Genomic DNA, 27,515 nt, shown 5'->3' with positions numbered 1-27,515 from the left:
GCTTGCGCTAGGAAGAAACTGCCTGAAGTACATGTACACAGAAGACCTTGAGGGGGGAGAGCGCAGGGAAAAGATCTTGAGGGTAAAGGGGGGAACACTGGTTCAAACTGCCTTAAGCTGCCTTATTAGTTACAATCTATTGTTTTTGCAATGCTATAAAAACTGCCTTTGAAATCTTGTTGGTGTGGAGCTGCCCAGAACTTTCGCTGCCTGTGTTTTGGGTTGCTGCCCACCCAGCTGTTCACTCGGCCGATTAAAGAGCTGTTTTCTTTTTAAGAGCCTCTGCCTGAATTCCTGGTTTTGGATTTTCTGAGATTCAGGTCTACAAACCTTACAAAATATTCTATCATTTTTTGAGCTAATCTCTTGTAAACATTTTGTTGAGTAATGAGCATCTCTACTTCAGATCTGAGTTTTTGTGCCATGATTGTGAGAAAAACGGTCTGTTTTTCTTACAAACGCTTCTCGGCAGCTTTAATCCTGCGAGTGGCTCACAGCAAAACATGCAGTGTACACAACACAGAGAATAATTTAGAACGTTTAAGTCTACCCCATGGCGTCCTGTCGGCACACACGGAAAAGAATGATTCGGGGCGCGTCACAGAAACGTCACAGCCGCCAGCTCGACCTCCCCAAAGACGCCTCTACCTGCTGCCGCTCCCGGCCGGCCTCTTCGGGCTCCGTTGGTGATTTCCAGGGAGCCTCCTCGCCAGGGGCGGAGGCCTGAGGGATGCCCGCCCACATGCCCGGCCCCTGCAGGGCCCGGAGTCGGGCGGCGTCGGCACCGCCTCCCCCACTAACACTCCTGAAACCCCCGGAAACAAAATGGGGATCCCCAACGGGAGAGCGGGCGGGGCCGTGCAGGAGTGACCTGGCTTCCGGTTCTGCGCGTCACTTCCGCTGCCCTCCGCCCGGCGGCTCCAAGATGGCGGACGGCGGCGAAGGGGAGGCCTTGGTCCGCCGGCGGCGGCGGCGGGGGAGTGGCCGCGGAGCGGGGCTGGAGAGCAGGGCGGCGGGTAGGTATCCGCTTCGCGCTGAATCGAAGGAGCGGACGGGGACACGAACCGGGGGCCCTCGCCGTCTCCTGCAGAGGCTGCAGTGTCTCCTCGGGCCTACCCCGCTCTACTGGAAGCGCCCTGACTTGGGCGACGCGAGCTGCCGTTCCAGGGGGGCGCTGGCAAAGGCTTCTGGGGGGTCGTAGTTCAGATTGACCCCGAAGCCGCTGACCGGTAGAAGGGAGGCTTCCAGGCGTGTTCCGCCATCCGCCGCCCTCCGTGCTGGACCGAACCAGGCGGGGAAGGCGGCTGGACATAGGAGGTCCCTCAGGGAGCCGGGCCCTGTGTCTCGGAGGGCTTTCCAGGCGATGACCGGCCCAGGGAAACGCCCCGCGCCCCCGCCCTCCGGGGCCGAAGCTTCTGGGTGGTCTTCAGGGCGGCCCCAGGCAGACCGGGTTGCAGTAGTCAAGCCGCGAGGCATGATAATCTAGTCGTGAGGTGACTGGTAGGAGGGACTGCCTGATGGCCTCCCGATCCAGGAAAGGGCGGCGTCCAGGTATCTTTTGTGGCCAAAGATATACTTGAGCTATCTGCTAAGCTATTATTGTTGGGTTCAGTGTGGACCCACTTGGTTCGGATGTGTACTTCACTAACTCCTTTCAGCTAAATTTGACATCAAAATAACAATTGTATTTATATTTATTAAATTTATATGCTGCCCAACTCCCAGCAGCTCTGGGTGGTTTACAAAAAGTAAAAATAAGAAAACAACCTACAAAAGAGCAAAAATGGCAAAGATAACTAACCCCAATAGAACAAGGAAAAGAAGAAAAGGGGCATCAATCCCACCCTCCAATGGCCTGGGTGAAGAGCTGGGTCTTCAGGGCCCTTTGAAACACCAGTGGTGGGGGCTGTTTGAATCTCAGGGGGAGCCACATGCCAGAGGGCAGGTGCTGCTACAAAGGAGGTGCACTTTTGAGGTCTCAAAAGATGGCATTGTTTAATCAAAGGAACCCGGAAGGTGCCAATCCTGCCAGATTGGCTCAACTGGGCAGATACGTATGTGTATTATTGTGTGTATCAGATATCATATGTTACATTTCCAAACAGTATTGGTTTGGTTTCTTTATGCCTGAACAACTTTTGAGGTATTAGTTTGTAGAACTCAGAATATTTCTGTAGAATTGATTTTTATAGTATTGAGATAAAATATCTCAGCAATTTTACCACCAGTATATGTAATTTTATATGCACAGCCTGAATGTAGGTTAAATGTAAGATCCTCATGGCTTGAATGGAATTGACTCTTGTAGCTTTTATGACAGATAGACATGCTGCTTTGATGTTACATGAGTTCTAAGAGGATTAAGGTTTTTTTCACTGCATTGTATCATGGAAACTAAACTAGCTGGAAGAATAGAATTGTACACTGAGAACATCTAATGATTTACTGGCATTGTTTGGCATTTTATATATTTACTGAGTTTCAAGAAATGAAAATTTCTTGACAAACATTTTGACAGGTTTGGATTAGTGATAATTAGTTGGTTAGAAAAGGGATGTTGGAGGGCTTTGGAAGTGGTTTCTTTCTGCTGTCTCATCCCTTTTTTTCAGATGAGTTTCCTCTGCTTCCTGGCACAGCCGTGCTGAATCTTCCAGTGCTCTGGAGTCTTGCTGTGCACTCACACGATAGCAGAGAGAATCACTACTCTCTAAGAGGCACACAAGAAAGCGCCATGGAGCCTTGAGAAAAACCTGTTCAGGTTTACTGCATCTTAACAGAATGAAAAGGACAAAGTGCTTTGTTTTATTTGTTAACATTAGACATTTTACAGAATAACAGTGGTTTTATTTACAGTTCCAGGTTCAAGCATGGAGAAAAAGGAAAAGCCTCTTCCTAGGCTTAACATTCATTCTGCATTCTGGATATTGGCATCGATAGCTCTTACATACTACATTGAATTTTTTAAAACTGTTAAGGAAATTATTCAAAAAGAAAGGTAAAGATCTGTTTCTATCCAAATAAAAGTTGCTACTTTATTTGAACAAAATATGGTCAGCTTACATTTTATTATAGAATAAAGATAATTATTAAAATTGTTTGAAGGAGAATTAGCCTACATGTGCAGGTCCTGCCATCCCTCCGTACACTACTCATGTTGTTACCGTTTGAGAAAATGAATTGCTTATTCTAAAATCATTTGAATGATAAGTCACTATTCCTATCTGTGTCTAGATTACAAAGGTTGCAAAGAGGACAGTAACTGAAATAGTTTGAGGGGGGAAGACTCATTCAAATGATTTTGTTCATTATAGAGATAGATTTGATAACCATAGTTTCTAATAAAAACACATTTCTATTTCAATATATCCCGAGTACATACACTTCCATTTTCAGATATATAGATGTAATTTTTAAAGGAAAGGATGCAGAGTCCCCTGAGTGGGCCTCAACTCCTGATGACTCTCTGGGCATTCTTATCCAGTTTTCTTGGCAGTGATGGGGATGTGGTTAGTCTTTGTCTTCTTTGGGTTTTTTTTTTTTAAATCCTCCAGTCTAGCCTACAATCCTGAGATTTTCTGGTGATTTCCCATTCATGTGCTAACTGGATATGACTCTGCTTAGCTATTTGTGCGTGTCTTATAATCAGCCAATGTTGTTAAATGCTGCTATCTGCTGTGGCATACAGTATAAAACAGATTTAGTCAGAATGCTTTAATTTTCATTAAAATGGCACAATGAGCTTAATCCCAAGCAAGCAGGTAGATACTTGTGAAGTCATCAGGAATGTCAGACGCAATCAGTATAGTAGGGTAATGGTCAGAGCATGAGTAAGTTTTGGTCAGCAGAACTTATGCATCTGGACCAAAACCTTTTCCTCAGGACTGAAGTGTTCCCTCCCTCCCTCTCTCCCTCTCTCTATATAAAAAAAAAATAATTAAATTTCAGAAAGATTAAAATACAGAAAAGTCAAAAGGACTGAAACAGCATGTTCTGCTCAGTTTTGGGTTCACATTCCTATCTTTTACCTTTACAGCCGGATTCCTCTTTGCTCAGATGTCCTGCATCACCTCAAATTCTCAATTCATCAACCTTCTTTGACTTCGCAATTTCATAGAAACACCACCTTTCAGTTCTACTATATGAAAAGTATAGTAGAATTTAATTTGAAGTTATGCTCATAATTATACCTGAGCTATGTTCATTTTTATAAATCCTTTAAAAAAAATCTTAAAATTCTATTTAAAATGGAGAACAATTTTTAAAAATCTTTTTATCTGCTTTCTGAAGTTGCCTTTTATTTAATGCCTAACAGTTTTGTTAAAGAGATCTTTGGACTCTCAGGTGATTCATATTTTCAATATTTAGTTGGAGGATGCTCATTGTCCTATTTTATTAGGGATCATCATCACCTTAAAAGTAATTTTGACATATAGAGAAAATATAATAAATATAATAACCTTTGTCAAGGCATTCATAATTCATCTTTCTGCCATAATTTTGTTTATGTTCTTTTCTGCCAGACTTTCAGATCAACTTCCTTATTTTATTTCTCTCTCACTTCTATGGTGACTTAGTTGTGAAGGCCAGATTCCTTGATCCAATATTTTGCCCAGAAAAGGAGCCTTGAATGTAGCACAGGAAATTGCTGAGATTTTCAAAACTCTTGGCAGCTCTGAGTTAATCTATCTGTTCTCTTAATAGAGTGTGGAAACACTGTACCTTGATTTCAAATAGCATTTGACAAAATACCCCATAACATTTCAGTTGCTAAGCTAGCTAAATATAGGCTGAATGGCATGACAGTTTAGTGGCTTGAAAATGGTACTCATCAGTAGCCCCCAATAAATTGGTGGCGAGACTGATTGGGCTGCCACAAGATTAATCTTGGGGCCTTTGTTCTTCATTCTTCTTTCATTGTGATGAAAAGGTGAAGGAATTTTTTTTAAAAAAACATATATTTATTGTCAAGAACATTGGGTACTAAATTCACATAGAATTATTTCTTTTTTAAACTATTAAACTTCAAAAATTTTACAATTAAAGCATCTTTTAAAAAACCTTAATATCTTGTAATATATGTAAACTAAATAGCAATATAACTATATTACTATCATATAAGAACTATATAATTTAAGAAAATACTGTAGCTTAACCTACTATATATGAAAAAAGCTATATGGTGAACAGAAAAAAAAAATTAAATCCTATAGTAAACTACCTGGAAGACAACACCAATTATAACATTTTTATTGTGTTTTTTTTTTAATGTGTTTTATTTTTAACTCCGGTTTGTGACAGTAGTATACTCTACTTAAGAGAACAAAGGAAAAAGAGAGAAAAAATCCTAGATTAAATTAGACAGTGAAAAAAACAAATACTGAAATATCTAAATTATCCCTCTCCCTAAGCTGATTTAAAGGTTGTTTTATAAGTCTATATAACTTTCTTCAGTTTTTTCAATGTTATGATTGAGTTTTTAAAGCTAGACCATACAGAATCATATTGTCCAGTCTTGTCTCTTACTTGATCCAAAGCTGATTCAGAAGCTGAGAGGTGACAGATTTCATTCAGCCAATATTTTGAGTCTGAGATAAAAGCATTTTTCCATGAATATGCTTTTTAGCCACAGTCCTAGCAGATATATCCAAAATTCTTCATATCTCTGGCATAGAAATAAGAGAACCAACCTTTTTTCAGACATTCTCTAATAAACCCTAATTTTTTTCTGAAGTAACCAAGTTTTTAAAAAATAATCCATGATCAGGAAGTATTAAGATACAGGTAGTCCTCGAATTACAACCATTCGTTTAACAACCATTCGAAGTTGTGCTGAAAAAAGTGACTAACGACCGTCACAGCATCCCCACGGTCACATGATCAAAATTCAAGTGCTTGGCAACTGGCATGTATTTACGACAGTTGCAGTGTCCTGGTGTCACATGATTGCCATTTACGACCTTCCCAGGGGACTTCCGACAAGCAAAGTCAATGGGGGAAGCTGGATTCCCTTAACGACTGTTTGATTCGCTTAACGACCATGGCAAAAAGTTTTTAAAATCAGATGTGACTCACTTAACAACTGCATCGCTTAGCAATGGACATTCCAGTCCCAACTGTGGTCGTAAGTTGAGGCTACCTGTAATCCAAGGTGGAGGAAATTTTTACTGAATTTTCAAATTACAAAAACTAGGTGTAATAGCTGATTCATTAGAAAACAGAAATAAAATTCAAAATAGTATTGATAGACTGAAAATTACAATGAAATTTAATATTGACAAATATAAAGTTCTTCACTAAAGAAACTGTCAGACTTCACCTCACAGGCAGGACAGCACCATGTAAGCTCACAAGAAATCCAATAACTTCTGATAAGTAATATTTAATGAAGAAAGTTAGGAAGCCATACTCAAGGGTTTAGTGACTGTTGCACAAACTGTATATATAGAAATAGTACTATTGATAGTATTATCAATTATCAATAATTGCTGGTTTACTAATAAATACACTACTACAGGTAGTCCTCGGGTTAAAATCGCTCGTCCAGCAACTGTTCAAATTTACAATGGCGCTGTTATGATGTTGCAGCCATCTCAGCATATCTGCGGTCCTGCGATCACGTTTCGGCTGCTTGGCAGCTGGCTCGCAATTACGGCAGTTGCAGCGTCCCACAGTCACATAATCAACCTTCCCTGCCAGCTTCCCACAAGCAAAGTCAATGGGGAAGCTGGCAGGAGATCACAAGTTGCTCCTGCTTCTGCCACTTTTTCATCTGCCTGCACTCCATAATGCCTGCCTGCGGCACCCACCCACCTACCCATAGCTCTCACTCGTAGCTCTCATCCGCTGGCCTGCTTGCCTGGGGGTCCCGCCTCTGCCTGCCTCGTGGTCACGTGAGGTCCTCACTTAATACTGTGTTGTCCTGGGATTACTATGGCAACCGGGACTGTCAGGATTGCTATCGCTAAGCAATTTGGTCATGTGATGTTGCTCTTTACAATCACATCACTTAGCAATGGAAATTCTGGTTCCAGTTGCTGTTGTAACTGGACTACCTCTATACTACGATCACTACAAATTATTATTGTAAAATACCACAAAATCTCTGCCATAGTAACACATATTACTGCATCCTCTGATTAGTAGAAAATATTGCTTTTTCCAAGATCATACATTTCCAATGATTCCTTGACATCTTGGATTAATACCACATTTCTCATTTCTCAATATTCTTTTAGCCACTCCCCATGCTTAGTACGACCATAATTCCTGATACACAGTCAGATTCTAAAGTTTGGGTACATAGTTCAACGTTACATTAACATCTTTAACATTTATAGATTTTCCCATAACTCTGCTTATATGAGAGCTAATTTGGTGTCCTGGTGAAGGCATCAGGCTAAAAACCAGGAGACTGTGAGTTCTAGTCCTGCCTTAGGCACAAAACCAGCTGGGTTATCTTGGGCCAGTCACTCTCTCTTAGCCCTAGGAAGGAGACAATGGCAAACCACTTCCGAAATCTTGCCAAGAAAACTGCAGGGAGTTGTCCAGGTGGTCACCAGGAGACAAAAACTGACTCGAAGGTACACACACACTTATATGCACAGATACACTATCTCAAAAAGATAGCAAATGATCACATGGTCAAATCATATGGGTCAATGAACCATACCTCCAGCATAGAAAATCTGATGTGTGTCCTTTTAAATATTTTAAATATCGTCTACAGCAGCCTACACCCAGATAAGCAGGGATTAACACCAGACAAACAATCAAGCAATATAACAATATAGAAAACAATACTCTGATCAAGGAACTACTAAGTGTAAGGTTTGCCCCGTTCGACAGAGAAACTCCCGTGACACGTGTGGTTCACAAAAGAGGTTTACTCATGCGTAACGTAGCAGTCACAAGCAAAGCCAGGACTGGCTTGGTACAATTGCATCACTCGTTATATTCCCCCCTTCCTGCGCTTTTTTCGCCCCGCGATCGCGTTACCGCTGCGGATTATCGGCCCCCCAATAATCCCTCTTAATTGTCCATGATGGCAGGTTTGGTCAGGGTCCATTGTCCTTGATTGACAGTCCCCCCCCGGCTTGGGTTGGTCCCCCCCGTTACGTGCAAGCCCGAGGGTTCTGCGTTGCGCGGCGATCTTGTTTCGCTGCCTGCGGCCCCGTTCATTGTTGGCTCGCGCCGTTATCAGTGTAGAGTTAAAACTTCCGCTGCGGTTTTCCTGTTTGGCTGGGCGCAGGTGGCCCATTAATTAGCGGCGCTTTCAGTTCCTCTTTCCCTCGCTAGCTGCCGCCGGTGGAGATCGCGTGGTCTGGCTGCGAGCTTCCCCGAAGCCCCGTGCTGACCGAACCTGACACTAAGGAGACAAGCAGACAAGCAGAAAACAATACCCTAATCAAGGAACTACCAAGGAGAAAACCACACCCTCACCAACACTCGCAAGGCAAGCTACTGTATGTAAATAGAGCAAACCCCACATACACTAGCACTGATGATGTTACCTAGTCAGGTAATGAAATGTCTGCAGTCAAACAACCAAGCTCAGAGAGCATCAAGGACTCCACAATTCTGAAGAGTGAATGAATTATGAATGATTTCAAAAAAATGTGAAGTTAATTGTCTAATATAACTTCAAAAGTCCTCCTCTTATAACATAATTATTAAAATACCACTTTAAACTTTCTTAAACTGGAGGATTAAAGTAATAAGAGCATGGTTTGATATAACAATATAATGAATAGAAAAATGTAAGACATATTCCATTAAGGAAGATTAAATTTTTAAAAAATCTAATCTGGACCAAAAGAAGTAAATTATAATTCCTAGGTTGGGGGTAAAGTGAATGCTATGCGTCTGTCAAATGAAACTCTTGCTTATAAGCCTGGAATACTTTCCAGTTTTAATTATAATTATACTTTTTAGGAGGAATATTCCTATCTATTTTTACATCCATCAAAAGATTTAGATCACCCCTTAAAATCAGATAGTAAAACAGTAATATACGTATTCTTGCCATGCATATATGAAATAATTCAGGATCATTTTATAGGCCCATAAAAATTAACAAGAACTGTATCAAATTCTAATATTCCCAAATTAACAATAAAATGCCCATATGGATCAATATATACTCATCTTGCTAATCTCTTTCCTAAGTAACAACATAACTCCAGCTGCATTAGTACTATTTCCACTAATATATGAAATATTCAATTTCAGACAAAAAAAAAATCATCTCTTAAACAAGATTCTTGTACAAATATAACTTCAGCTTTATGTCTATTTAAATATTTTTCTATATTTAATAATATTTCTCATCGCTTTCACATTCCAATTCAATACCCTCAACCTAAAAGGATCAAATAGAATATACATACAGGTAGGATCCATACAAAACAAACCTCCTTCAAAAACACTGAATATTGATATTATAGAGACAGAATATATGAGTACAGAACATTATTAAGAAATCAATATTAACAATGATTTAAAAGGCTATAACTGAACACAAAAAATACAGAACATACCTACTCCCCCAAATTAAACCAATAATAAGGGGGGGAAACCTATTACTTCCATAGAGAACTAATTCACCACCTCAACCCCCTCTTCTTTCCCTCCCCTGTTGGTAAAGAAACAAAACAAAATTTAAGTAAGAGCACGTGCTAATATTCTGCGTGATTACTGGATCTTTTACAGAAAAAAGAGAGGCTAAGGACAGCTGAAGCAGGCAGCTGCAAAATCATTTATCTTCTCCTGTCCTACTAAATTTCTATCAGAGTTTTTGCAATCTAACTGGTTTCACCCCAACTCCCAGCATTGTAAGGAGACTTTCATTCCCCTCCTAGTTTCTACAAGGCATGTGTACTCAAGCTCAACCACCCTGTTTTTGGATAGTAGGCAAACTAGCCTTAATTGTTCTTGGATGATTTATATCTGCATTTATTTGAACTAATTAAACTTCCCCATTAGACTTTTCTGAGTAAGTTCTCAATAAAATGGTTTGAACGTAATGATTCTTGTGTATACATGTTGCTAAATAAATCAATTCCTTTTAATAAGCTTGTGCAAATGTGAATCACTTTGCAAATTTGCCAAGCCACCCACTGCCCTTGTTAACTTGCCAAGCAAACAAATACCCTGAAACACATCTGGAAAATTTCAGGTAAGAATTGGGGTTCCAAAATCTCTTCTTTTTTTCATAATTGTTGAGTTGAATCATAATTAGAGTTCCAACATCTTTTTGTTTATAAACTAAAACTTTACATCTGCTCTATTTTGCTTAACTACCTGAATACATCCATGCTATTTTTTTGGCATTGCCTTCTTGCAGGATGATTTTTAATCATTTTCTAGTCTAGTTTATTTTTAAATTTAGTCTCATGAGTTGGAATTCCCTGGAGGTCCCCATCCAAATACTAACCAGGCCTAACCATGTTTGGCTTCCAGACAAGGTTGTCCAAATGCTGCCCCTTGTTAAGCTCAAGCCCTCCCTTCCTCTCCTGCATTTCCAGCCTCGTTGCTTGAGTGCTCATATGTTAAAGAGTCCCACACATACCTGATGAGGATCTCCTCTTAACAGGGAGCCAGTTAAAAACTGAAGCACCATAACTTGACCACATATGCAGAAATCTGGTAAGGCATGTGTCTTTCTCAGCCAGTGTAAGAAGAGTCTTGACTTGGATTAGCCTCCTAATTGAGCCAATGTTATGTAACATTGATGTATGATTAATACAAGATCAGTTAGCATATTGTGGCACTTACTCAGCTCCCCTTTTCTCTCTCTTGCAGTGGATGGTTTGTCCTTGGCAGCTGTTTATTAGTTGTCAGTCTGTCGGTGGCCTTTTTCTGCATCATATACCTTGAATGGTATCATGGAATTGCAGACTATGAAACTAGCTATCCTACTCTCATTCCCATCACAACTGCTAGCTTTATTGCTGCAGCAGTTTGGTAAGTTGACCACTCATAGAACAAACTGATATGAATGGAGAAATCTGGCTTAATTACAACTATTTGTGGGAGGAGACAGTAAGGTGGCCTTCTCATAATGCTGTTCTATCAGGTTAGCTTTAGCTCTCTTGAAGTAATTTTTAAAGCTTGTGTAAAATTTAACATTGAGTTTTATTTAGTTCAGGGTGTTCCAGGGCCATTTATTTAGCTTAACCATCTGTTGCTGAGGCTTTTGGTCCTGATGGAGCTCAAGATTTGTTAAAGGGAAAAATGAACTGGGGCCTCCTAAGGGAGTACATATTCTTATAAGAAGATTGCATTGGTTATTTGTAGTTATTCACCTGACTTTTAGAACAAGGAGTCTGATGTCCTGTTTTTGAAAAACCAGTAATTTTTTCAAAATTGTGAAGATCTTATTTGTTCTTAAACTGTGGTTGGCATAAAGAAAAATATGTTTCTATATAAAATATATTTTATTATTACATTTATATCTCATTGCAATCAAACAATTCTCAATGGTAACACAATATAGAAAAAAACAGTTTAAAAATCCACAGTAGGAGTAAATCAGCATAACATCAAAACAATAAAGAAACAACTCAAGAATAAAGTAACTCAAAACATCAAACAGATGGATCTAATAACATCACTCTCCAGAACATTACTGGTTTCAACATCTTTCTGAATCCAATCAGGGAGGAGGCCACATTGATTTCCCCAGGGAAGCAGTTCCACAGAATCACTGCTGCTATTAAGAAGCAGCTCCTCCTGACCAAACCTCCCAAAAGTGGGGCACTAGGAACAGTTTCTCCCTAGATGACCCAATTGGTTGGCCACTCTGCGTCCCTATAGTCACCTTGGTGGCAAGCCATAAAGGTCTTTATAGATCAAAGCCAGCACTTTAAATTGCACCCAGAAGCTAGTTGCAGAGGGTTGAACACGCTCAGTCAGAATAACTTTTCTTCTTCATCCACTGGTGCTCTAGGCGTTGTTCCTGTCACTTCATTTCTCATGGGTCCTCAGTAAACAGCCTTGGCTCACTTCCCATTGCTTGGGCAGAGTTGCCTTTTAGATTGCTGGTGCATTCCCCAGGGGCCCTCTAGAAGCCATACAGGTCCATGTGGCATCCATGGATATTCATGGCAGACTATCCATATTCCCTAAAGTTTATTTCTGTAATGAAGCATATTTTTAATGTGTGCCACCACTTAATGGATTATGCCAGCTTTCCAGATTGGCATAGCTTCCGAAGTGTTTAAGTTAATTGAAGGGATCCTTGGGTCACTCTTTTCATTAAAAATAAAGAATGTCTTTAGTATTTATACTATTAATATAGTATATATTTATATATACTATAGTATATATATTCTGTAGATAGTATAAATATAGTATTTATACTATCTAGAGAATAAACAAAGTTTATGGATTGTTAGCTACATATAATGTGCATACATATGTATATCCATTACAGGTAGTCCTCACTTACTGACTACTCGTTCAGCGACTGTTTGAAGTTACAATGGGTCCTCGTAGTTGCAGCCATCATAGTATCCCTGTAGTCACGTGGTCACAATTTGGGCACTTGGCAACCAGTTCGCATTTACGATGGTTGCAGTATCCCACGGTCATGTGATCACCATTTGCAAGCTTCACAGATGGCTTCTGACAAGCAAAGTCAATAGGGAAGCCAGCAGGAAGTCATAAGTCATGGTCATGTGACATTGTACTTAACCTGTGGTGATTCATTTAACTACCGCTGACAGAACTGATGTAAGTCAGTGCAGTCACGTGATGTTGCGCTTTATTACTGCAATGCTTAGTGATGGAGTTGCCAGTCCCTACTGTGGTCAGTAAGTGAGGGCTACCTGTATTTATCACAGAGTTCTATTTATAATTATGGATTTATTTAAATATGAAGAGAGGAAGGTAAGGGGGTTAGGGAAAGTAGAAAACAGGGATAATATTTATGTCTGTGTGTGTGAACATATATTTATTTATGAATAGATTACCAGAAGTTTCAGGATGAATGCTAGAGACTTTTTTATAATAATTAAGCATGAGTATGATATGCTCATAAAATTGCTAATATTAAATTAAAATTGATCATCCTTTTTTTTCCTTCCCAGTTTTAACATTTCCTTGTGGCCGGTGTGGTCATTTCTTACGCCTCTGGTGCTCTTCATCCAGTTTATGGGTATAGTCATGCTTGTGTCCCTCTTGGGCTAAATCTTGCATGGTAAGACTCTGTAGGGGTGCATAACTGTGTTTCTTTGAATGACCAAATCTCTTCATTTTCATACAATTGTAGACTTGGAACTTACATTCCAAGGTTGACCAAAGCAGAATAAAGTGGAAGTGTTATTTTGCGTGGTTTGGAAACTGTCTTTTGTGGAACTTTTTGGCAGCTGCATCACTCAGTTTGCAAGTATTATTATAAGTGTCATAGCTGCTGGCAGTTAACTGACCTTAGCTGAGCTTGAAAAACATAAGTAGAATTGGGCCTTGCTGGTACTTGAATAGGAGACTACCAGGAAATCCAGGCATATTGACCTGACTGAGAAATAAAAAATAAAAATTAGAAGAGATATTCACATTTCCATCTTCTAGGGAATTAAGTATTCCACTCAGTTTTATATCATCTGCAGATCTGACAGTCATTCCTACCTCAGTAGAAAACCTGAAACTTGTAGCCCACTGTTTAATATCTCTCTCACTGTTACACTGTCCAGACAATACTTAACTCCCTTGCTTATCAAAATGTCCTCAAGTACTTTATCAGATGCTTTGCTGACGTCAAGATCTCGTAGGTCCATTGTACAGTCTGTGAAAGATTACCTGATGAGAATAAATGAGATACAGTTCTTAAAAAATCTATGCTGATTTCTTTTCATTGTTGCATTATTTTCATGGTCTTTTGGCTGAACTTTTCATGTTTTGTTTTAGGTTCTTCCAACTCTTGATGTCAGAGTGAATGGTCTGTAATTCCCTGGATTTGATGATTTTTCCCAGTTTGAAGTTTGGGGCAACACTTACTCTCTGCCACTTCAATTTCAGATATAAGGGATCAGCTAGACCATCATCAAGTTCCTTCAGTACCATAGCTCATCTGGCCCTGGAGATTTAACTTACAAAGTACATAGAAATTCCCTGGCTATGTTTCCGTCATTTTCAAATTTTACTCTTGCTCCTCATTCTGTCCTTCACAATTTCTTGCTGAGCAAAACTGAAGGACTTGCATTCTAAAAAAGATAACAAAAAACCTTGTTGAAACAAAATACCATTCATTTGTTTGTAGGCTGAACTGCCAGCTGGCAGGATTTGAAGATCAAACCTGCAGAAGTAATAAAATTTGGACAGTCTAAAATTTTATCTTAGATTTGAGCAAAGCAGTTGGACTAAAATATGGCTGTGGAATTAAGTAGCACACTGTCATATTCTGTGAACTCTTTTTAAAAGTTTCAAGATACTTAAATCAGTACTGATTGTACGCTGACATTGAAACAGCATTATTGCATTTGAATTGAAGAATTTAAATTCTTCATCTACATGTTTTATACAGAATAGTGAACATATTTAGTAGGGACTAAGATAGTCAGAATGCTTGAATCTCATCTCTGCCAAAAATGTATTAGGTGACCTTATTTAAATCAAACTCAGCTTCATTTATTTTATTTTATTTATTATTAAATTTGTATGCCGCCCATCTCCCCCAACGGGTGACTCTGGGCGGCTCACAATTAAAATCATTGTCCCCTGATCCTCAATATAACACTGATCCAGGAATTTTATAAGGAATATGAAATACTTTGAATGCTTGAAAATGCTATATAAATGTTAAATGGTGGCAGGCTCCACTTGGAAGGAAAAGCACTTTATAAATAAAATTATTTGCATGCATTTGGGATCTAACTGAAATTTTTAAAAATTGGAGCTGTTGTTTAATGAGGTAGTTATATTCTAGTTTATTTCATGGAAAGAAAGCAAATATGGATACCCAGACTTTCTTTTATCTAAACAGCAACCCACCTGAGACACAGTATCTAGCATATGAAGCCTTTAGCTGTGGGGGTCTAGTGTCCTTAAGGCTCTGTTGCTCTCCCTGTTCTGTGGCCCCCCCCTTGAAGACCAATCTGGCGGCTCAGCACAGAGCTCAAGGAAGCTGCCTTAGTCCAAGGAACCTTCTACTCTTTCGAGCTCAGGGTTATTTCCACTGAGACCCTGTCAGGTGGGAGTCTTCTGCAGCATTATCCAGAGATGCCAAGGACTAGACTTAGAAACACTTCCAGTAGCTACTTTATTTATAAAAATGTTTATGCTTGTGGTACCAGTCATTGAGAGCACTCATAATAATCTTCCAATGGCTGTACGGTCAGGATTTTTAATGGTTTTGCAAATATAAAAGCATATATAGAGATGACCTTTAATTTCTTATATTACATGAAAAAATACAGTTTAATATAGGCTGTTCTAAATATTGACTGCAGTGCCTGCACACAGAACAATCCCATTAACTGAATAGAGAATTTGCTGCCCTCTGGATGTTGTTGGATAGGGACATTCACAAAAAAGAGTTACGTGTTTTGTTTCAAGCTTGGAAGAAATCAGGCCCACACTCTGTTAAAGCAGAATGCAAATCATTCATTTAAAAACATTTCAAGTGCTATGGGTATATAGCAAGCATTGGGATTCCTTCGCTCTATTTTTCACTTCAGGGCAATAAGAAATAGGAAACTTGAAATGTTTGAAAACCTGTTTAAAAAACCCTTATAGGAAACAATAGAAGCAACTAGTTTCCCTTGTTTGTAACATATTAATTTTTTTTTAATGACCTCCTTTGCCAACTTGCAACATGGACTGCCATCTCACCCATTTGGCAACAGGCTTGGCATGCGGTTTCATTTTTTTTTTTTTTTTTGCAGCCACCCTGCCTGGCAAAAAACTGCCCTTTGTGCCCTTTGCTGAAATATGCAAAAAAAAAAAAAAAGCTATTGCTCCTTAATGCTTAAATTCATAAAATATTACTGCATTTTGAATTGTCAGGCTCTGTAAATCAGCAAACCTGGATTTAAATGTATTCTGAAATGTCATCAATAGGACACAAAGACACACAAATTGGACATACAATGCTCAACAAATTAACCACATCAACTTTTTTTTTTTTCATTTTTAAAATGCGTCACGGAGCTTGTTATTAAAACACACTCATGGGGGGCAAGATAAATGCAACAAAGCAACCAAATACATCAGTGAGGCAGCATCACTAGTCTACTCCAGCCACAGTTGGTCAGTGGGTGCAGCCCTCTCTTGCTTCCTCTAACACTTCCTCCTTAAACTTCTTGCCCTCAGGACCGCTTCCCACTACTAAAAATTATGGAGAACCCCAAGAGAGCTTTTGTTTGTATGGGTTGTATTTATTAATATTTACTGTATCAAAATTAAAATTGATGCATTCATAGAATATTGAATCATGTAAACCAATTAGATATTAACATAAATAAAAAAACCTTTTTTTTAACAAAAAATAATTAGAAGAGTGACATTGTTTTAAATTTTTGCAAACATCTTCAATATCTGGCAAATAATTTTGATTTCGCAGACCTGAGAGGATCTTGGGGAACCCCCAGGGATCCTCAGACCACACTTTAAGAAATGCTCCTCTAACAAATTGGAATCCACAATGAGTTTTCAACCTGAGTCATCACTTAAATAACCACTGCCTTACCCAAGCTTTCATGCCCACATCAACATTCTAGAACACCCTATCTAGTCAAAGCAGGGTCATGATTGCTCTCGGCTGCTATCTGGCTATCCTGGAATTTTAAAAATGGTTGAATGGTCTGGGACATGCAAAATAATACCACTTCTAATGGCCACACATTGTTCCAGGCACAGAACAAAGCATGTTTTGTCTGAAAACTCTCGGGACATGTTTTTTGTTTTGAGCTTAGAACCAACTCAACATTCAAACCAACTGCTTAGACTGACCAGCACTCTAGTTCCTGAGATACAATTCCCGATAGCTTTTGCCATGGACCATGTTTGCAAGGGCTTCCAGTAGCATCTGGAAAGCTATGTGTTGTCCTCGATTATCTGAAAATATAATAAAACTTGTTTCCCCTTTTCTTTATACAGAGGCATTCATGGTGCTTGTGCCCCACCTATGTTCAGTTAAGTAACAGGGACACTGAAGCTTGTACTTGCCAGAGAGAAGATTTGATGGGTATGTAGGAAGGGTGTTTAGAGACCGCCTGATCTGGCCTGGGCCACTAGCAGTATTCTGTTTGAGAGACAGAACTTCTTTCTTCCACAATCTGATACAGAGGAAAAATGCAAATAGTTGTGATATTTTTTCTAGCACAACAGGATGTTACACAGGCACCTTGACCAAGCAAATATGAGTGAAGAATTCTTGGAGTAGTATAGAAGATTCTATTTCAAAAGTATGACATACAAAATTCAGTTTCTGCAATTCTTTCTCCAATGCTATTTAATTCTTCCCAGTTATATTGGAAGTCTTTTATACACAGTAAGTTGGGATCTTCCTATTCAATAACCAAAGTTGAGACGAGGTTTACAGTACAAATTTCCAGCTCAACGGTATTTCTGTTTTCCAACCCTACATGAAACCCAGTTGCCTTTGGCACTTCTCTCGTGCCAGATGTAACAGCTTCCACTATATTTCATTCAATTTTACAAGTCCCATAAAATCTGTTAAAAGGCCTTCTAAGTACTGGAATTTTAAATTTAAAATTCATATTTTAAAAGAACCAAATCAATCAGTTTCTCTGGACTGTTCAATTCCTATTGGATTCTTAGATATTTTATCTTTCATGTTAAACATGTCTAAGCTTCTAGATACTGATCTTGGAAGTAGAGACAGATGAGATTTAGTCACACATAATTCGGGATCTGAAAGAGTCATTATCTTCCATTATCTGGAAGACTAAGTTTTTTCCAAAGAAGAGTGATTGCAGTTAAAGTTGCATTAAGGTAATCCAGGATATCAAGTCTACCAAAATTGATGACTTCTTCCTATTGTATTAGTGTTGTGTTGGGACAACATGAAGTATATCAGCAGCCAAAGGAATGCAGAAGGCATCTTTTCAGAGCTCCTTTTATTGCCATTGTTAGCTATAGCTTGTATTAAGGCAGTGCAAGTTTATTGATAGTTGGAATGTTGATTATGTGCCATAGGAAAAAGTAAAGCTAGTTAAGCTGCCTGTACTGAAGAAGATAGAAGAAACTAAAGACATTTGAGCTATAAACTTAGAATACAAGAACACCCAAAATATATTAGTTTTATTTTAAATATATATAATATAAAAACCCCTAAGCTAGAGAAATCGTTAAATATATTGCAGTGGTCCAGGTGCTGTAACAGGATTAGGCGGAGCCAGCCACAAGTCCCTCCTCTTCTGATAGATATGTCCATCCTTCCTCCAGGGGATGGGGGCAGGGTTGAATTGAATATACACCTGCTGTTACTCTATATGTGCTGTCTTTTGTCCCTGGAGGAAATAAGTAAAAGTTTAAATAAAGCTTTAAGAGGATGCAAAGTACAGGAAGGACTAAACAGGTCAGGCAATGTGGTCCCCACAGGGATCCATGTCCCTGCCACTTGTTTACCTTTATTCATTATATTCACTGTGCCTTCGTGAGCCCCTTTGGATCTGGAAGAAAAGAAAGGGGGGGGGCTGCAGCCCAGGCAAAAAAGAGAGACCACCTGGACCTACAAAGACCTTTCCAGGGAGCCCCCTCCAGAACCTACTCCTGCCGTTTACCCGTCTCTTCTTCTTGGCCACAGGACCAATTCTGTGAAACCACCCAAAGTGGACTCTCAACGTTCTTTACGAGCCATCTGGCCCCCAAGGTTTGCCTCTGTCAGGAGACATTTTTCTCAGATACCCAAAGAAATGCCTTCGGTGGTTTTCTCGAGAGCATCTGGATTAAAATAAGCAAAAGAAAGAAGAAAAGCAATCCTGTGGTTGGCGTTTAAAACTAACTTCCAAACTGAGAAAAAGATGCAGATCAGGCTTTCCCAAAATAGCTTCCAGATCTAACAAGCTATGATTGAAGCAGTCCAGTGTTAAAGGAACCAGATTCCAGCTGTCCTGAACACATTGCAGAAACTGGCCTGTTTCAGGACAATCCCAAGAACACCATGAACCACTTCTGAGTGCAATCATACTGACTGAATTAATTTCATTTCGATTAAGTTTAATCCAATTTAATTTATGATCTGGCCTCACCCTCCTCTTGGAGCCCAGCCTCAAAATGGTTTGTTCCCTCTGCTCTCTGCCATACCTTTTTTGTGGCTATTTGTAAAAATACATTTTTGTATGAAAAATTAATAGTATAGCTGTATTTTTTTCTTCTGCAATTTATTCCTCAAAAACCAATTAATTTCTTTGCTTTTTCTTGATACTGATAATTAAGCTTATTTCATTCATTTGTTAGAACCGTATTTTGTCTTCCCTGCAGGAAGGATATAGTGTCCTCTTCTATTTTTCTACACAAAAAGAGTCAAGATGGAATAATGAAAGCCCCCTCCTTTTTCACATGAATCCCAGGCATCCCATGCACATAAAAAAGGCATCATCTTGACCCCATCCCCACCCCTGGGTGCCCATCAGAATGAAAAATCAATGTATCAGGGAAGTAATGGACAGAGAAAATGGACATGAATCATTTATTTGTGCCACCATGCAAGAGCCAGCTTTCAGCTATCAACACATTTATTATTATTATGGCTGGTTGCACAGTCAGCCAGATGTTTAGACTGGATTTGGCATTTTTGTCCACCTGTCAAGTCCTTCCCAAGGACCTGGGATAGGCAGATGTTGTTTGATGGTGTTAAAGGTATCCTCACAGGATATAAGCTGTTCCAAGTAAAGCTGCCTTTTGCAATTGACTGATGGTGACTCTGTCAATGCCGATGGTCTTCAAGTGGTGCTCCAGATGTTTTGGGATTGTACCTAAGGCGCCTATTATTAAGGGTACTATCTTTGCTTTCTTTTGCCACAGTCGTTCTAGTTGTATTTGCAGGTCTTTGTATTTGGTGATTTTCTCCAGTCCTTTCTATTCTATTCTGCTGTCTCCAGGTATTGCAATGTCCACTATCCAGACTTTTTTGTCTTTCTTATCAACAGTTGTTAAGTCTGGGGTGTTGTGTGGCAGGTGCTTGTCTGTTTGAATTCTAAAGTCACAGAGCACTTTAGCTTCTTCATTTTCTATTACTTTGTCTGTAAACCAGTTCTTACTTGCAGGCAAATGGTATTTCTTGCAGCTATTCCAATGCACCATTGTTGCTACTTTGTCATGCTGTTGTTTGTAGTCAGTCTGTACAATCTTCTTGCAGCAGCTAATTCAGCTTCTTTGTAGAGGCGCCATTTGCTGTCTGTTGCTGTCTTCGCGATTCTGTCTTTGTATGTATTTGTTCTTAAGGCTTGGTCTTGTGCAGCCAGAATTAGCCCCTTTGTCTCTTTCTTCACCTTTCTTGCTCTTAGCCATTGCAAGGTCTTGTTGATATCTGCTTTGCCTGCTAGTTTTTTTTGTGTACTGGTCATGTAATACTTTGCCTTGCCATGTGTCTTTTCTGTTCTTCATTTGGTCTTTCTTGTATGCCAGTTTGGTCTCTTCAGTATTCAGTAAGCCTTCATGGTGTACTAGCTTCAGTGAATCTTCTTCACTGTCCCTCAGATATTCTTCCAATACCCTTTTTTCTTCTTCGTCTGATGTACTTGCAACATTCCATGCTCACCTATGCTCCTTGGTAAGTAGAGTCTGTCAATGTCACTGCTTGGATGATAGGCACAACTCATTGTCGTTATTTTTCTGGTCTTGATTTATTGTTTCTTCTGCTTCTTTGCACAATCTGCACTTTGAATCATTTGATGTTTTTTCAATTCTGGCCTTGTTTGCATTCGTTCAGATAGCTTGCTCTTGAACAGCCAAAATCAAACTTTCAGTTTCTTTTTTTAATGTTCCAGTTGTAAGCCATTACTAGGTTTTATCTTTATCCACTTTCACCTCGATCTTTTGTAGAAATTGACCATGTAATGCTTTTCTTCGCCAGCATTCTGTTCATGTTTTTATTATATTATTTCAATATTCATGTTTTACATTCAGTAAGTTCCAATTTTTAACTTGCATCAGTGCTTGTTCTTGGCTGTCTTTTACATAATCAGCCAATGCGTGCTTTTCTTCTTGGGCAGTTTTTTTGACTTGAAGTAAACCTCTGCCTCCATTTCTGTAGTGTAAGGTATGCCCCGTTCGTCAAGAGAAACTCCGGTGACACGGGTGGTTCACAAAAGAGGTTTACTCAAGCGTAACGCAACAGTTACAAACAAAGCCAGGACTGGCTTGGCACATTTACATTGTTCATTTTATACCTCTCCCCTTCCCGCGTTTTCCCCCCGCGATCGCGTTACCGGCTGCAGATTATCAGCGCCCCAATAATCCCCCTTAGTTGTCCAGATGGCAGGTTCAGCCTGAGTCCCATTGTTCCTTGATTGACTATCCCTCCGGCGTGGGTTGGTTCCCTTGGGGTCCTTTCAGTTGCGTGCAAAACCGGGGTTTCTGGATTGTGCAGTGACTTCGCGGCTCGCGGCTCCGCTCATTGTTAGCTCGCACCGCTTATCAGTGTAAATTCAACGCTTCCACTCTGCGGTTTCCCGTTTGACTAGGCGCAGGTGGCCCATTAATCAGCCGCAGCTTTCACTTCCTCTTTTCCCCGACTTGCAAGCAGGCGGCGGAGTTAGCACAGCGGGCTGACTTTCCTAGGAGCGCCGTGCCGGCTGAGCCTGACATGTAGGACAGGTATAAACTATCAATATCACTATGGGGATGTAATGTAAATAGTCATGCATTTACTTGCTTTTTGGTCCAAACTGTCCAGTTCAGCTTGTGTCCAGTTAATAATTCCAGCAGTGTATTATATCACAGATATGGCCCAGGTATTGATGGCTTTGATGGTGTTTCCACCATTCAATTTTGTCTTTAGCAATTTTCTCACTCTTTGGATGTATTCTTTATTGATCACATTTTTAACTTGCCCGTGCTTGATGTTATCCAGCTGTAAAATGCCCAGGTACTTGTAGGCTTCATCCTGATGACACCTGATGGTTTGGTCATTCAGCATTTCAATTCCATTACTGTTTGTGATTTTACCCTGATTTACTGCTATTGTAGCACATTTCTCTAGGCCAAATTCCATTGCTATATCTGTGCTAAAAATTCTTACAGTATTTGTCAATGACTGGATTTCAATTTCTGATTTTCCATAAAGCTTCAGTTCATCCATATAGAGCAAATGTGAGATTTTATCTGCATGTTTTGCTGTTTGATAGCCAAGATTTGTTTTCTTCAAAAATCACTGAAAGTGGGATCATGGCAATGACAAATAATAAGGGCGATAATGAGTCACCCTGGAAGATGACTCTCCTGATGTTGACAAGCCCATATTTTTCATTTCCATCCACCAGTTCTGCCTTCCACTGCTTCATTATTTTTTTCTATAAACATTCTAATATTTTTACTGACACCAGTTGTTTCCAAATATTTGATGATACAACTATGTGGTAATGAATCAAATGCCTTTTTATAATCAATCCAGACCATATGTAAATTGGTTTTCTGGCTTTTGCAATTTTCCAAAACCATTTTATCAATCAGAAGCTGATCTTTTGTACCTCTGCTTTTCATTTTATTTCCTTTCTGTTCTACTGGAAGAATGTTATTTTCTTCCAAATCATCTTGGATGTTGTCCACTATTATGCCTGTGAGTAATTTAAACACTGCAGGCAAGTATGTTATCAGCCTATAGTTTCCTGGTGTTGTCCCTTTCACTGAGTCTTTTTGAATCAGATAAGTTTTGCCAGTTATTAACCAGTCGCTTTATGCAATACTTCATTAAGCTGTTTAGCTATAATTGGATGTAAGCTAGTCAGATATTTGAGCCAAAAGCCATGCAGTTGATCATTTCCAGGAGATGTCCAGTTTTTAATCCTTTTCACTTGATTTTTAACAATTTCTGCTGTTATTATTAATTCTCCTATTTGATTTTTACTAAATTCATCTTCAAATTCTTTTATCCATCCAGCATTTTTATTATAGTCTTTTTGAGTTACCCATAGATCTTTCCAAAATTGGATTGTTTCCTTTTTGTTTGGTTTTCCATTTTCAGAATTTCCGTTGCCAGTATAAATTTCTACCAATTGACTCTGGCCTGCTTTTAATAGCTGATTTTGCTTAAATCGGACGATTCATGCCTTATAGCACTCAGTTTTCCCAGCTATTGCTGTTATTTGTTGCTTTATGATTTCCAAAGCTTCTTCAGTTTTTCTGGGGCTGAGCCAATATGTTTTTATTAGGCTTGTCTTGGTCCTTACATTCTTCAAGTTTTGCTCTTTCATGTTCTTTAAATTACTTGTATCCATTCTTAATTTCTTTATCTTGGCTTCCAGTCTGATCTTCCACTTTGGGACTGAACATGATTTTGCTTTTGCTTTTCTAATTTTGATACCCAGTTCTTCTGTAACCCCTGCTGCTGTACTGTAGGCAAGCTGTCTGTTCAATTGTTGCTATTTTAATCCCTGCGAGCGCCTTATTCACATCCTTCATTATAGATGCCAGGTCTTTTTTTGGGCACTACTTTCAGTGCTGGCAGTCTTTGTCCTTCTACTGACAATTCTGCATATGCCATAATTTTCTCTTTTAATTCTTGTTGGGTGGGGGTGGGGTCAGTTCATTGCTGACCTGTATTGGTTCCGTTGTTATTACTTCTTCTAAGTTATCATTCTGTAGTTCATATTGGCTGTTTTGTCTATATTTCCAATTGTTGTTATCTGAGTTTATTCTACTATTCTACTATTGTTTTTGGGTTTTCCATTTTCACAATATTTCTGAATCTCTTCCAGTTCTGCATCCCTGAATATTTTATTTCTGTAATGAATCTCCTTTGATCTGCTAATCATTCAGTGATATTTGAGTCTGGATAAATTCCTTTCCACAGTTCAAACATTCACTTTAAGTAGCCCTGCTTTGTTGGTTCTGATTTATAATAGCAGGCCATAATGGCGTGGTTTTCAAACACAGTGTACTTTTGTCTGTGGTTGTTGTTCATCCAGTAATCCTACAGGGCTAAGCCCTGGTTGGCCAACCATAGCTCCTGAGTCCTGTTGTACACTTGTTGACCAGGAACTTTTAACACCTGATGCAGTCCTTGTTGACCTGGGTGACAACGAATCCGGTATAAGATTCTTTTTCTTTTTTCTCACCATAGTGAATGGGTTGGTCCATATTATTATTATTTAGACAAGCCATTAGGAAGCAGAATTTAACTTTCTTTTTATATTGCATATTTGTCAGAAGGCATTTTATAAACTGTGATTATTAAGTTATTAATATGGTAAAGGGAGAAATGTGTCAATTACGCATGTATATAAAATGCCTAGTCATTTTTACTTACTGAAATGATGAAGGAGAATGGAGATATCACAAAATGAATTTGATCTTCTGTATTTTCATTATGCTGATGAGGTAATATTTATTTATTGGATTTATATCTTACATTCAGGTAGCATATATAGCACTTCTCCATTTTTTTTGATATTCACAATAATTCTCCATATCTTTGTTGTGGACTCATCCATTTTCACCCTCAATTTAAATTAAAGCAACATTAATGCAATTAAAATTCAGATAAAATAAATTGAACTAATCATTAAAAGCTGGAGGGAAGATATGTGCTTTCATCAACTTCCTCAGTCCTCAGAGCCTGGGGGCCAAATGCGTGTCCTGGGGTCCCGCATTCCACAGCCACCCAGCAGTAGGAGGTTCTTTTCTGTCTCCCTGGCAGTTGAGCCTCCACGAGCAGGACTTCCGCTGATCCCAGTAGCCCAGCAGGTTCCAAATGGGAGAGGCAGCTGGACTTTAAGCTGCACTGAGCTTTAATCGTCAGGACCAACATTTCCATTTGTGCTTGCTAGGCAGTTAATAGCCAGGGCAGGTCTCTCCATGCAGGAATCATGCTGCCTTTGCCACTGATGGTCACTTTTCAAGTGTATCCCCAAGCAAGTCTGATTGGCTCAGAAAGATCACTATAGTGCGCGGCTCGTAACTGTGAAAACACAATCCTTACCACTTCCACTAGTTGGAAATCCTGCAGCTCAAACTGGCGCACTACCCTTTATGGAGGCTATACACAAATATACGGGTCTCCCCTACAATAACTGCATGTGCTTCTGCTCGGATACAGGGGTTGGGTTGAGGCAGCAACCCATATGCTGTTGGGCTGCCCACTGGACAGCCCATGGCCTCTGAACAAGAGGTTACAATTTTCCTTCTGCAAGACCTAATGCTATAAAGGTTGCCACATTCCTGGCAATAGCACTATGGCATGCAGGAGTTGCTTGATACCTTCTGATTATTTACAGTTTCAGGTTTGACTTTCCTATATTTTAAATTCTGTGTTTTATTGGCTGGAACTGTAAATAAATAGAGAAGAAAGACCATGGCTGGTGAGAGGTCGAGGACTAACAGGGCGTAGCCCTCCAGTCCAATTTCTGGCAAACATCATTCATCAAGGTGACTAAAGCAGTCTCAGTTGAAATGGGCTGATAATCAGTTTCGTCTACACCTGCCTGGCTATTGTTTTCGCAGCCACCTTGCCCAATAATGGAAGGTCCAGAGCTGGCCCATAATTTAAAAAGTCTTCCTGGTTGGGAAGTTTGTTTTTTTAAAATAAAGATTACATAACTGCTTCCTTTAGGCATGTAGGAAGATGTCCTGCATTCAAGGAGGTGCTGATAATGCATGCAGTAAATGACTTATATAGTACTCTTCCATTTTTAAAGAGCTTCTGATATTCTCAGAAGTAAAACTCGCAATGACTTCATTTATTGTGCTTCCCAGGTAAAGAACTCCAGATTTACAAATACCATATATCTGTAAAGGTTCTTAAATCAGGGTGATCTGATGAAACATGAACAGCTAATCTACAGAAGGCCTTTTAATCACTGGAAGAGCTGATCTGGGAACAGGGGGACAGCGTCTGTTGCGGGGCGGGGGAATAAACTCTCCCCTCAATTTGACTGCTTAGCAAAGGATTAGAGGTGGTGGTGCTGTTGCTGCTACTTGCTGTCAGAAGGGTCTTCTCCAAGTTGGTCCCTCTGAGGTTTGATCTGACCACTCCTTTTGATCTGAAAACAATGCTTGCTCCCTAGTTGTCACTACCTCTGAAAACCACTGTGACACTTCAGATAGTTATCCATATCTTTCCTCAGGCAGAGGGCCTTTGCCATCCTCATATTATCTTTTTGCAGTCTGGCAATGACAATCCTCTTCTCCTATTCCGTTTAGGATTCAGACCACACAGTCTATCAAGAAATTAATGTACTGTGTGGCATGGCACATGCTCTTTCCTTCTCCCTCCCTGCAACCATTGTTAGATTTTACTGGAAGATGTTTGTGTTTTATCTCCCTTTCATCACTCCTTCTGATGTAAACTGAACATAGATAAACATTCATTGCTTGAATGACAGGGTGACCCCACCTGTAGTTTCAAGTTAGTATTTTAATTAGAGGGTAGCCCCACTGGAAGCTCTAAGTCAATGTTTGAATAACCAGGAAGCCCTGGTTGCGGTTTCTCTAGTTTATTACACCCACCCATTGGCTGATTAAGAAGATGGGGGGGGGGCAAAAGGGTGATTTGGCCCTCCTACTAGGGCATCTCTCCAACCCTCTCTGACTCAGCTTCCTTGAACCTCAGCTGTCTCTCTTCCTTGCCTTCCTTGGTGAGGAATCACCCATCATCAGGAGAGATACTGAAGGAAGGCAGCTGATACACTCTTGCCACATCCTTGTGGGACCCAACAGCCTTCTGTGCATGAACAGTGGGTGATTTTACTGCATTGTATACCCAGAACAATGTCAAAATTCAAAAGCATTCCAGTAAGGGAAGGGAAGAAGCCCAACTGAGATGATCATCAGGAAGAACCAGATTCACTTCTGGCTTGGAGGTCCCCCTGGAACACATTTAAAATTTCTGTTGCTTAAGACCATTTAGACTGTCATATGAAGCTGTCCTTTGTGTTCCTGACCTTCTTGAGTTTGGGAAGTACTTAAGTTATCCATGTCACAGGAGGCTGCTATCTGGCATTCAGTGGCAGTAGTGCTGAAGATAAGCCTTGGTTTCCCACCCACCTGCCTGCTTCCAGCCCTTTGTGTGCTGTAGCCTTGCTCATTTTCATTCTGATAGCAACTTTTCCTGGCACCTGAGTTTTTAAATTGGATTTCTGTAAAGATTGTACTCCACCATTGAATTCTGGTCCCCTTTATGGTTTGCTATTGATTTGCTTCCAGTTTCCTTGCTTTTGCATATTACTTTCTTATTCTTTTTACTAGTTTAAAGGGAAAATATAAACAGGTATCCTGTCTTTATTACAGCCAAACTGGGGATGAGAATCTTCACTAAGGAAGATCACAGCCCTCTGCCATCGAACCAGTATTCCAGTAAATACCTTGCCATCGCTTCAGTGACAAACCCACCCAAG

General features: G+C 39.7%; 2 protein-coding genes across 4 annotated transcripts in view; one reads left to right on the top strand and one right to left on the bottom strand.

Annotated features, from left to right (window-relative positions):
* ZBTB49 (zinc finger and BTB domain containing 49) overlaps positions 1-797 on the bottom strand; it is a 57,974-nt gene extending 57,177 nt beyond the window's left edge. Inside the window, exon 1 of one of the 2 annotated variants that reach the window (XM_088130396.1) lies at positions 551-797. The gene's annotated coding sequence lies outside the window, so the exon portion shown is untranslated. The remainder of the gene's footprint in view (positions 1-550) is intronic. The other variant, XM_088130404.1, reaches the window with a different exon arrangement.
* TMEM128 (transmembrane protein 128) lies at positions 731-27,515 on the top strand. 2 transcript variants are annotated; one of them, XM_088130475.1, is made up of 5 exons: positions 731-1,016; positions 2,854-2,995; positions 10,801-10,962; positions 13,089-13,198; positions 27,409-27,515. In XM_088130475.1, the coding sequence occupies exons 1-4, from the start codon at positions 731-733 to the stop codon at positions 13,186-13,188; spliced, it is 690 nt and encodes a 229-aa protein (XP_087986601.1). In that variant the 3' UTR covers positions 13,189-13,198; positions 27,409-27,515. The 2 variants fall into 2 exon arrangements, with proteins under 2 accessions (XP_087986601.1, XP_087986595.1); XM_088130469.1 differs by lacking the exon at positions 27,409-27,515 and adding an exon at positions 13,906-16,123.

The sequence above is a fragment of the Python bivittatus genome, unplaced genomic scaffold, assembly GCF_059951505.1.
Source record: "Python bivittatus isolate LINGU-HERP-01145 unplaced genomic scaffold, Pbiv_v1 ctg000070_np1212, whole genome shotgun sequence".
Classification (NCBI taxonomy): domain Eukaryota; kingdom Metazoa; phylum Chordata; class Lepidosauria; order Squamata; family Pythonidae; genus Python; species Python bivittatus.
The sequence above is the reverse complement of the archived record's forward strand: the minus strand, read 5'-3'. Positions and strand labels throughout refer to the sequence as shown.

Coding starts and splice junctions, on each gene's coding strand:
- TMEM128 (XM_088130475.1), top strand. CDS start 731: ATGCCCGCCCACATGCCCGGCCCCTGCAGGGCCCGGAGTCGGGCGGCG. Junction 1,017..2,853: donor GCTGGAGAGCAGGGCGGCGG/GTAGGTATCCGC, acceptor TTTTATTTACAG/TTCCAGGTTCAAGCATGGAG. Junction 10,963..13,088: donor TTTATTGCTGCAGCAGTTTG/GTAAGTTGACCA, acceptor TTTCCTTCCCAG/TTTTAACATTTCCTTGTGGC.